The sequence below is a fragment of the Orycteropus afer genome, unplaced genomic scaffold (assembly GCF_000298275.1).
Source record: "Orycteropus afer afer isolate SDZICR_OR568_19922 unplaced genomic scaffold, OryAfe1.0 scaffold00002, whole genome shotgun sequence".
NCBI classification, from domain to species: domain Eukaryota; kingdom Metazoa; phylum Chordata; class Mammalia; order Tubulidentata; family Orycteropodidae; genus Orycteropus; species Orycteropus afer.
In genome coordinates, this window is record NW_006921589.1 from 21,376,041 (window position 1) to 21,388,334 (window position 12,294).

General features: G+C 36.6%; 1 protein-coding gene across 1 annotated transcript in view; it reads right to left on the bottom strand.

Annotated features, from left to right (window-relative positions):
• Positions 1-12,294, bottom strand: part of CPS1 (carbamoyl-phosphate synthase 1) — a 171,448-nt gene that overhangs the window by 139,900 nt on the left and 19,254 nt on the right. Inside the window, exons 2-4 of the mRNA XM_007935894.2 lie at positions 7,043-7,152; positions 3,603-3,747; positions 2,182-2,271 (exon numbers count right to left, since the gene is read on the bottom strand). Of these exons, the coding sequence (XP_007934085.1) occupies positions 2,182-2,271; positions 3,603-3,747; positions 7,043-7,152 (345 nt within the window). The remainder of the gene's footprint in view (positions 1-2,181; positions 2,272-3,602; positions 3,748-7,042; positions 7,153-12,294) is intronic.

Below are 12,294 nucleotides of genomic sequence, written 5' to 3' on the forward strand. Positions count from 1 at the left end.
TCAATGACATGAGACAAAGTATATGTGAACTGCTGTATGAAAAGTGAATTTACTCTGTAAATCTTCACCCAAATCCTAAAAAAAAAAAAAGAATCAAGAACCCAGATTTTAATTTCTGCTCTGCCACCAATGACCTGAGTGACGTTTGAGCAAGGTGTTTGTGATCCTCTGTGAACAGTGGTCACTGAACTGGTTTATACCTCAGACACTTTCCTGAGCTATGCTTCTTTGGTCACAGAAGAAGATATAAAGTACATTTTAAAAAGAAGCTAACAAAAAGTTTACCAAAAAGGAAGGCATAGGTTCGAACCAGGGTTGGATTACTCAATGAGCAAGGTAATACTGGCTTACCTTGAACCAATCTATGGTGAACAATTACTAATCTATAGTGAACAATTTCACATTTTTTCACCACTTCAAAACTTCTACTTCTAGGTATGGCTGGCATCTTCCTCTCTCTCAGCCCCACAAAACCCTTCCTACAAAAGCAAAGCCTCTTTTCAAATATATAGTCTCTGACAGGTACTGAGTACCAAAATACACAAAATAAGCATGGGCTTACTTGTGCTTACTTACTTATCTGTAGCAAACAGTTTCACATCTCTGATGTGGTGAAATTGTTCATTATATGTTAGTAAGCACAAATGAACATGTGCTTACCTTGCATATCGGATGATTCATTCCTGTTTAGACTTATATTAAAACTAGGTATAAAATGGTGCAGCTATAATATCAGCTCTGGTGGCGTATTTCCTAAGGCCTTTGACTGCTAACCAGAAGGCTGGCGGTTCAAACCCACAAGCCACTCCTTGGAAGGAAGATTGGGCAATCTACTTCCATAAAGATACTGCCTCAGAAACCCTAGGAGGGGTCGCTATGAGTCAGGATCAACTTGACAGCACTGAGTTTGGTTTTCAATAACATAAAGGAAACATTAAAGATAATACAATAAAATAAGGTGTCTTCTGAATGACAATGAGAGGAATTAAATATCTTGGTAATGGAGGTAAGATCAGATTATGATTCACAGAAAATAATAATGGCCCAGGAGAAGATACAGATGCCTTCTTCTATCTTTAAGGTTTAGAAAGAATGAGAACCAGTGAGCCAAAATCAAGGTCCCTTAATTTGCCAGGAAGAGGCAACATTTAGCCCCAACACATTGATACACGTTGGATTGGCAGAGCTTTCTTAGAACATGCTGTCAATTACAGGTGCAGCAGCAACTCAACAACAGCAAAAAAAAAAAAAAAAAAAGCAGCTGCAGCAACACTGGAGATGGAGCAAAACACAGCAGGTCAGTTAACTTTAAGTGCTCTAGCACTCAAACCAAAAGAATCCTCTTATTTGATTAGAAAATAATACTGTAAGTAAGAGAAGTATAATATACGGTTTGATAGAAACTTTGTTCATTATTTCAAATGAGATTATAGCCAACTGTGTGCCATGCAGTCATAATGATCGGCACAAAGAGACTTAGTCATAATCTGTTTATACTTAAATGAACTCAAGATGAAGAAAGTATGGTGTGAATGACTGCATGAGCTACACAGTCACACTAGAACTCATAAATAAAGTTGCATAAATAGATCCCGGATCAAGAAGAGAGGGACCTTAAATTACTGAAGGGAAGAGCTTCAAAATTCTAAAGTGTTTATCCACCCCTTTTTCCATATGAGAAATGCTACCAAGCGTGTAAGAGTGTCACCTAGTGGTCAAACTGAGAATATGTGGTACTCAGGGTTTGGAAAAGTAGTACAGACTCAGCCTGCAGTAGGAGGAGTATCTCTCTAAAAGAGAGATCTCAAATGATATAATAATAATAATGTTGTTGTTGTTGTTATGTGCCGTCGAGTCGGCCCCGACTCATAGCGACCCCTCCTTGGGTTTCCGAGGCAGTATCACTACGGAAGTAGGATTGCCCAACCTTCCTTCCGAGGAGTGGCTGGTGGGTTTGAACCGCCAGCCTTCTGGTTAGCAGTCAAGTGCTTTAGCCACTATGCTACCAGAGCTCCTAATAATAATAGATAGATAGAATATCTGTATTCAACTGTGGATCAAAACCTGCATGATCTACCTCTTCTGCCTGGCCATTTTGAATCTATATACACCCTCCCAGCTTTCCAAGGGTGCCATCAATCAGTCCTTAGGTGATGCTAGATGACTTATTATGTTTCTCACCTTCTCTTCCTGTAGCCATTGCCCTAGAGTCTTGGTAGCCAGCCAGTGATTGTAGTCATTACTATAATTCAGGACCAGCAAACCTGCAACCTAGAAAGAGAAGCAATTATTTTAAAAGGATGATCATAAAATATTTTCCAACTCATGACTTCCCCTGAGAGTCAATTTGCATTTTTTAAAGGCTTGATTATGTTCACTTACATAAGGCCAAAAATTTGAGAGGATTGAAGAATGAAAGATAAACAATAATTTTCTCTATATTTATACATATTTTTCCTCTTAATTATCATATGGGGGACCAAGTTTATGTGGCTTGCTAAGTCACCAGGCTAAGTGAAGGTAGCTTTCTTGACACCTTGTACTTTTCTTTCATGAAATTTATCAATAATGTGCTTAATAATTAATTGTTTAATGTAAATGAAGAAGAAAATATTTTTTAAAATCTCTATTTACAGAAGGAAGCTCTAGTGGCATAATGCCTAAGGCATTTGACTGCTAACCAGAAGGCTGGTGGTTCAAACTCACCAGCCACTCCTCGGCAGGAAGATCGGGCACTCTACTTAGTGATACTGCCTCGGAAACCCAAGGAGGGGTCACTGTGAGTTGGATCGACTCGAGGGCAGTGAGTTGTTATACTTACAGGAAGCAGAAAAATTTAAGAAAAATTTTGGGAAATAGTGAGAGCTAAGCTAAATGATCAGTCAAAGAAAAGGGTAGTGAAAAGAAAAAGAGAGTATTTATAATACAAATGTTCAAAATTGTTTACATGGCCCCATTCCTAAGATGTTACCCCAATTTTTCTTGAGTAGGAAAATTTAATGTGTTTATTTTTAAACAGTCAAGTAAGCTATTATTTATTCATCCCCTAAAACAGATTAGATTAAAAGGTAAACTACAGATACAGAGCTGATTACAAAACTGATTTTAAAAAGGACTCATCACCAATTCCTAAAATACAGTTGTTATTAGGGCTTATGACAATATTTTTCCAAATTGAGCCAAATTTTATACTACATATTTCAAACAAGGAGCTCTGGTAGCATAGTGCCTAAGGTACTTGACTGCTAACCAGAAGGCTGGTGGTTCAAACCCACCAGCCACTCCTCAGAAGGAAGGTTGGGCAATCTACCTCCATAATGATACTGCCTTGGAAACCCAAAGAAGGGTCGCTATGAGTCAGGTCCGACTTGACAGCACGTAACAAGAGCATTTCAAACAAATGCAAAGTGTCCAGAGAAATGACTCTCAAAGTAATAGGTAAAGACTATTCTCAAATAACTACAAATGAGGTTGAGACTATGAATATAATGGCTTATACAACAATATTGAGGAAGCAACTTCATCCTTCTTAGATTCCTAAAAAGGAATCAACTGTACACTGCCCAAATTGACTATATATAAATTGTCTTCTCTGTTACTACCTTAATGCCATCAGACTCCAAGTATTTTCTCAGTCCCAGTTCGTCCAGTGCAGCAGTATCAGGGGCTCCTCCGTTCCCAATGATAGGATTGGCCATTGTGAGAATCTGTCCCTTGTAGGCAGGGTCCGTAAGAGCTTCAGAGTATCTGGGTAAAGATACCAAAACTCATCAACAAAAATAATTTACAAAACTACATTCTATATGCTTGTTCAGAATTATTGAACCCTTGCAAATTGAAGGACATAAAGTTAAAATCTTACAAGCTCATCTCCAGATTTTAGCAAATCTAGGGAAATTTCATGATAGAATACGAGCATTTACCCCAGGCTTTGACTGATATGAGAAAGGAAAACCGACTCTTAAGTATTAGAGAATACTCTCATATAATTTTCATTCCCTCAATATTAATTCCTTTCAAACCAGTCCTCACTGTTTCTCTGTTGAAAGCTTCCCCTGGCCTACCAGACATCTGTGAATCCAAAGTAACATTTACAGTTGAGGGCTGCCATTTTTACCAAAATATTAACCATTCAAAACTGGAAAGTTATTTTTAAAATATCTTTTAGGATACTGAAGAGCATACTGATTGTGATGGGGGTGGTTGCATGGGTACATATATTCATTAAAATGTATTGAACGTTTAAAGTGAAAGAATTAAATTATATAAACCAAACCTACTCCCATCAAATTGGCTCACTGACATCCTATAGGACGGAGTAGAACTGCCCAATAGGCTTTCCAAGGCTGTGAATCTCCATGGCAGGAGACTGCCTCATCTTCTTCCCCTAGAGTGGCCAGTGGGCTCAAACCACCAACGTTTTGGTTAGCAGCCGAATACCTTCATCACTATGCCACCAGAGTTCCAGAGTTGGTTTAAAAAACCTTTTAGTTTTTGAAAGTAATATATGAGTTTGGCAGTTACTATCAACTTAGAAAAATAATAATAATAATTGTCCCATAAAAAATACCTGAAGCATTTCTGTCTTCTAGGTTCAAAGATTTCAAGTAATTACTTGAAAGTAATAATGTAGAACTAGGGAGGAATGCAGGAGGTTTTATTTAAAAGTGCTGAAAAAGAATATAATACACACTCAGGCTTGCAGTGCCTAAGGCATTTGACTGCTAACCAAGAAGGTTAGCGGTTCACTATCCCCAGCCACTTTGCGAAACAAAGATGGGGCAATCTACTTCTATAAAAATTTACTGCCTTAGAAATCCAATTGGGGTCACTATGAATTGGAATCAACATGATGAATTGGAGTCAACTTGATGGTGTTGGGTTTGGCTTCTTTGGTTTTCATATGAAGTAAAACTTAAGAAACATTACTTGCATAAATACCAGAGGCTGTCTATATTCATCCTGTAACCTGGAATGCATTTCAATTGAATTTTTCCCCTTTATATTTTTGCTTTGTGTACAATGAGTTAATCCACATCTTACATGTGGATCATTACTGAAAGTGTTTAGGTGCTAAGAGGGACAGAATTGACAACGTTAAAACCAATAAAGCAGCTCAGGCACTAGTCAACATGAATTCTTCAACTCCATCCACATTAGCTCCTTCCAGAACTAAGTTTGTCAATAGAATACTTGGTCTTAGGGCTCAGCTCTCCCAACGGTGATTAAAACGCTGTTGTATTTGTCCACAACCTCCATCAGCTAATTTCTCAGACACCTCTCATGTCAAGAACTGATTTTTTTTTTTTTTTTTTTTGCTGTCCCCTTCACCCATAACAAACCTGTCTCTTAAGTATCTATCTGTTTTTCTTCCATTCCCCTGAAGGAACTGATCATTTTTTAACCAAATCTTATACACAATATAAATGTATTTCTTGGAGATGAAGCCACAAATAACTCCCTTAATCATCAGCCACCCTACTGAGTGAGTCACACAATGAATGAAAGCATTTCTCAATGGGAAACAGGGTCTATGTATAAATCTCAGAAATGAATGCCTTTTCTACATTTAAAAAAAAAAAAAGTCTTTAATTAATTTAATTTTATTTCTGTTGCTTATTTTTCTACATAAAAGAACTTGCCGGTCCCTTTAAACATCTGCTCATAACACTCTCTCCAGTAAATGAATAAATACAGCTTGTCCTAGAAAACTGCAGTGTTGGAGGCAAATTAATCCATCAGGTCCTGCTTGACTTTTGTGATGTGACAAGATTTATTACCCGTAATCTATCACAAGAAAGAAAACTCTCGTGCCCTCCATCATTCTGATCTATATTAAACAGTTGTTTGTTGGCAGGTATATTAACACAGCTAGTAATTAGTGCTGTCCAAGAGCTTAAATAATTGCCCAGTGAAGCAAAACTTTGCAAACAGTTCTCATACACTGTAATACTATGTTCTCACCAGCGGAACTAGTGAAAAAATGATCTAATACTCTTCACTTCACACAGAGAACCAAGAGTTTAAAGAAAGATGTATATTAATAATGTAATGAAAGTCTGGTCAGTCGATATCTTCAGTATCAGTTAACCCAATGCCTCTTTGACTTTGAAAGTTTCCTTAAAAGATATCAAATATTGTATAGAAAGATTAGTCTATTGTATCTCTAATGGAAACCTCTTGAAACACTTAATCTGCTTATTTATAAATCCCCATTTTTTTTGAATCCCTAACTGAAAATTACTATCTAATCCATCCTCCTCACTTTTCACATGGGGAAAGCAGGATTTAGGGAGATTAAGTGACTTTCTCAATATCATATAACAACATCATTAGAGCTGAGACCAAAAATTCAGCTGCTTGGCTCCCAGATGAACAAAAATTTGTTGTCTAGGTAAGACCAGCTACATGATTTCTATCGCAACTCTTGTCTTAGTTCTTACACATCCAGTAACAGGTTTTATATACTAAAATAGAGTCACAATTGATAAATCCTGAAAATATTGGATCTATGTACCTGCTGTCCCAATAACAACAAATATATCGATTACTGATATTTTCTTACTAGAATGCAAAATTATATAATATACCCAGGACATATTTTCTCTTTATAATATTTCAAATCAGATGTGCACTGTTGAGTCTTAACTTTCTTTAATAATGCAATGGCACTAGAATGTGCTACTCTTCCTTTCTACCACCCCAGTTTTCATCCTAATCAGATCCACACATCTACTTGAGAAGCCATTTGGCAAATCCATATAACCTGTGCCCCTCAACATAAATTGCTAGAAGTAATGCTATTCTTTTTTTCAGGGGTCCATTGGAGTGGCCATGCTCTCTTTTCTTTACAGTAACAGGGAGTTTGTGTTTATGCTCCTTTCAGGATGCTGTAGGCTATGGACAGGACATCACATAATGTCAAGATGGTATGTAGTCTTATTACTGTGGAGTGATTTCAAGTTCCCACTATGAGTTAGATCATTCAGTTATTTCTTTATATACAGGAAGAATAAAATCTTGGAATAGAAGCATTACTCACCCTCCCAGGCCAGTATTAAAAACCACTTCACCAGCAACTGAGGATGGATGGCCAAAGGAGTAACCTTTCATCTTAGTTCCATCTTCTAGGACAATGTGTGCTGTCTGTGACTGAAAAGAAAAAAACAGTTTTATAAATATTAGCAGAATACAAAATATAAAGCACAGCTAGTCAAAAAAAAAAAAAAAAAAAAAAAAGGAAAAGAAAAATGCCAAAGGTACAACATTCAAGCACATTAAATAAGTGCGTAGCATATCGAATAAGACCATACTGCCCAGATTGGAAGTTAACTCTCCTCTTACTTGTTACTTTTCCTCAAATGAAAGTCTTTTGTCCCTGGTAAGTGTATGGTTTGGTTTCAGTTCCTTGACAAAGGAACTGAAGCATGATGATACATTGTCTATTTTGAGTCTACTTGTAGAGTTACTGACAAGCCAGAAATATTTCAATTTACCTGAAATGCTACATATCTACCTTTGCCTCCCTAATATTCCTTAGCTTTACTCAAGTATAGCTTTAAGGGAAGTTCCTGAGTTTGCAAAAATATTGTGAATTGTCCCTGGAGAGAACAATCATGGGAGAAGGAAGGGCTGCTTATGCACAGGGAGACAGCTCAGGGCGCAGAAGAGTATGGAGGGATGGACACTGGGAAGAGGTGGCTATGGGGAGGAAGTGGGAGGGGAGCTGTTGTATTGTAAATTTTGGTCAATGACATGAGACAAAGTATATGTGAACTGCTGTATGAAAAGTGAATTTGCTCTGTAAATCTTCACCCAAATCAAAATAAAATTAAAAAAAAAAAAAAATATTGTGAATTGTGCCATACAGCTCATCATCATTCTGAGGTTCAGAGATTTAAGCAATCTCCAAGGTTTTCTATCAAATTGTGTTCCAGAGGGCTGGTGTGTTGGACAGGGCTGTACCATGGGCTGCCCTCTCCACACAACTTTGTGTTCATTAAGAATTCAAACCTTTATTACTCTAATAATACTGACACTAACACTTGCACTGTGAACATTCTAAAAGTGTATCATATTTTGCTGTTTATTACATACTTAATTATATCCATGTTTTGTTCCCACTTAAACTATAGGCTTCCACTGTTTAATTATTTTATCGTATTAATTTTTGAACCAGCTCCTATGAAAGTCATAGCTGAGAAGAGGGACAATTAGAGAAATGTATCTCAGAAGCAGGCATCATCTTTTAGCATAAATACTCTAAATTCTGTCATGAAAACAATTTAGATGTAACTCTCAATTTTGATGAAATTCAGCAGGCAGAGAAATGTTTTAAATCTTTGGGTACAAAATCTAGACCATTAGGGAACATTGTAGGCAAACTATTTTGCTTCTTCAACAAACTAATCACAAGAGAAATAAGGGAAAGAGACAAAGAGAATGAAGCCCAAGTGACGCAATAGTTGGGTCCTCAGATGCTCACCTACAGGCCTGTGGTCTGAGCCCACCTGTAACTCTGTAGGAGTAAAGACCCGGTGATGTGTTCCAGTACAGCCTGGTGTTGTGTGCCATGAGTGGATTCTGACTACGGTGGCCTTAGAGGACAGAGCAGTGCTGCCCCATAGGGTTTCCTAGACTGTAATCTTTATTGGAGCAAGTCTCCAGATCTTTGCTCTCCTGGAGTCACTAATGGGTTTGAATTCCCCACCTTTCTGTTAGTAGCTGAGCGCTTAACCATTGTCCCACCAGGGTTCCTTCCCCTATAGATTAAACCATTGCCTTCAGGTCAATTCCGACTCATAGCAACCCTATAAAGATGATAAGACCCATAAAGATTACAGCCAGGAGACTATGTGGCAGTTCCATCCATCGTATAAGGTTGCTATGAGTTGGAATCATCCTGAGAGTGCACGATAAGAGATAGAGAGGGGGCCAACATATAAACAGTTGCAACATATAGGCCTTAAATGAAACATGATTTTTAAAAAATAAACCAAAAATAAAAATATTTTTGAGATAATTGATAAAATCTGAGTAATAAATTGACATTTGATGAAACTAGGTGTAATGATGATATTGTGGTTCTACTTTTAAGAGTGGTTATTTAAAAAAAAAAAACTGATGTATATTGGAATGTTTAAGGCTAAAATATTATGTCTGAGATTTGCTTTAAAATACGCCAGAAGGAAAGTTAAGTAGGATGTAGATAAAACAAGTTTGGCCAAGAGTTGAAATTGATGAAGCAAGAAACATTATTGTGCTATTCTCCCAACTTTTGTATATGTTAGAATCTGTTTGAAATATAAAATTATTAAATAAATTAGTTGGATCTCCAGAAAGTTCCTCCTTATATGTACCATTACATTCAACCCTTTTGAAATGCCTTCTTCAAGCTACATTTTAATGATATTCCCCACCTTCTAAAAAGGCTTACTACACTATTCAAATTTATTGTTGAGGTAAGGTTTAGTTTTATCCTTAGCCTTGGAACTAGTGTTTGAGATCTCAAGCTTGACATTTTATCTTTAGTTACTGTTTGTCTTTTAGCCATTATGTTGAAAACCTTTTGGAATTACTCTGCACAAAGAAACCCACAATAATTTATTAATTGAATATGAGTGAAGACTGAACTTCCTGGCAGTGATCAACTTAACACATGAGTCCTGAATCCGGCTTCTGTATCTAGAATCACCCTTACGTGTCACTTCTGCTAATAACATGATATTCTTATTGCATATTTTATTTTAATGTGTCAGTTACTATTTGTTTACAAGTCAAGGAGAGATTGACGACTTTAGGAAATAAAACTCATAACCGTTAGTGTATTTCCCAAACTTTCATAAGCTATTCAAATGTCTGTGGTGATGGTTCACAGTAAGTGTGTGTTTGTTGGTAGAACACTCCAGGCAAGTCTGACATGTCTCACTAGTTGAATGCCTTTGATGCAAGTAATAAAAATCCACTGCCAAAATATAAATTTTACTGGAAGCTTTATTTTCTGTTCTTAGGAATTCATGTGTGACCTTACTTTCACAAAATAAAAGCAAGAAAGGAAATATTTTCTTAAACAATACATAACTTTGATGGGAACTAAAATAACTGCACTTGGCTGGCAAAGTTTGTGTGTGAACTGTTAATTGAATTTGCTTTCTATATACCAGCTTATCTACCCTACTTGGAACCATACTTCCCTAAAATATTACCTTGGTTTTTATTTTTCTCTTGCTTTTCTCTATCCTCATCTCATCAAACAACTTCAAGTATCTGATCTTTGGGCCAGACACCATGTAATTATTTTAAAGCAAGCTAAAAATTAACATAAGCAAACCGAATGATTGTTAGCCAGTTCCTACAATTCTGTGTGGTATTTTTCTTCCTCTCTCCATGGGACTAGTTTTGCACTTTGCTTTCCGACTTCAAAAGATATATTTGAAGAGACATTTACTGTTGCTCGAAATAGTCCCTGAGATTGTGTTCAATATGTCTTTTTGCTCCTTTAATTTTATTTTTCTGTTCTTTTTGGCAGCTCTCATAGTTCTTCCAATCCCCTTTCCCACTACATATTATATTGTTACAAGGCTTCTGTTTATTGCCAATACTACGCTTTATATTCCTCTTAACTACACTGGCCTCCAACGAGTTTAAAAGGATGAGTGCCAACTGACGTATCTTTGAATTGATGGAGGGACTCTGAACAAAAAGCTCTTATTTAGAATGCCCTTTTCTAGCTAACAGTTCCCCAAATACTATTTCATTCCAACGAGTTAAAGAAATCACCTTGTTGTTATCATCAGCTATTTTAGTAGCCTCAGTCCTACTGGAAAGAGGTCCCTAGCCTAGGTATTAGATTATAATGTTAAGTTATAATTTAGGTGCCTACTCTTAGAGCACTTTGGTACTTGGAAAGCTGAAAGCACAGTGAAAGACTTAATGATGAAAAGTATGTATATACAATTTGTAGAATGTCAGAAAACGTAGCCAAAGGATTATATAAGTTCTATCAAATAAAGGATCTCTATGATGACAAATGTGTTTAATAAAAACATATATGCCAATAAGACAGTTTAAGTATTCAAGTTACAAACATCATTGAGCTCCTGCCACGTGTGGAGAACTTTGGTAGGCTCTGAAGACACCTAGAGCGATGTCTCCAGTCTCCCTCTTTAGTAAAGGAATTAGATACGTGCGTAAATTGTAAAACAGAAGAGACCTCCAGAAGAGTATCACTGAAACACCCTGGAGACACAAAGATAAATAAATTGTCAGCCTGTCCTTTGGGAACTTTCTCTATAATAAAAAGAATTCACTCTTTCTCTTCTGTCTACGCTTCAAGTAATTAAAAAAAAAAAATTAAAAAGAAAACTCATGGCAAATTTTGAACTTAAGGTCCAAAATTTAAAGATTCCTTCAAGTCTTTACTCAAACATCATCATCTTGACACCTACCCTAATGTCCCTACTTAAATTGCAAGACCCTTGCAGAACCCCCATCGCCTTAATCTGCTCTTCCTTTGTAGTACTCATTGCCTTCTAACATAGTATGTGATGTCTTATTTATTATCTATCTTATTTCACTAGAAAGTTAACTTCATGCATGTAGACAATCAGGTCTGGTTTGTTGACTAAAGTATTCCCAATGCCTAGAACAGTGCACAGAGTAGGAAATCATACCATTTTTGTTGGACTGAATAAATGAATACATTGAATGTCCATCTCAAGGCAATGACTTATGAACTTTAAAGCATTATTGTATATTCTATGTTTAAGTTGCCCTAGAAATGAATTTAAAAATCAGCAAATATCTGTTGTGAATTTCCTTTTCTAATTTTAACTAACAGTGCTTTTCCATAATACCTTAAATGAAGCCTCAGTTTGAAGATATCATACTGGGAATGGCGTTGAGAAGAAAGGGATAAGAAGGCCAGGGTTGATAGATGTTTATACTGGACATGCCTACTGAGTATGCTGCACAAGAGCCTTCAGATACATACAGTGCAGAGTTAAAACACTACCAAGTAAGTCATAACAAAATTGTATCAATTTACTGATGTTTCTCAAGCAAGGGAGCTGACAATGCCTGGAATTAGATAGCTGTCTCATTCCCTACTTCACTTTGTAAATATAAACAAAGTATGGGCAAGTGCTTCTTATATCCTATATTCCTAAATACAGAGGTGAGAATAAATACTGTAGTCTTCTGTATCTGGGCAATCTACTTCCATAGAGATACCACCTCGGAAACGCAAGGAGGGGTCACTATGAGTTGGATTTGACTCGACAGCAATGAGGTTTT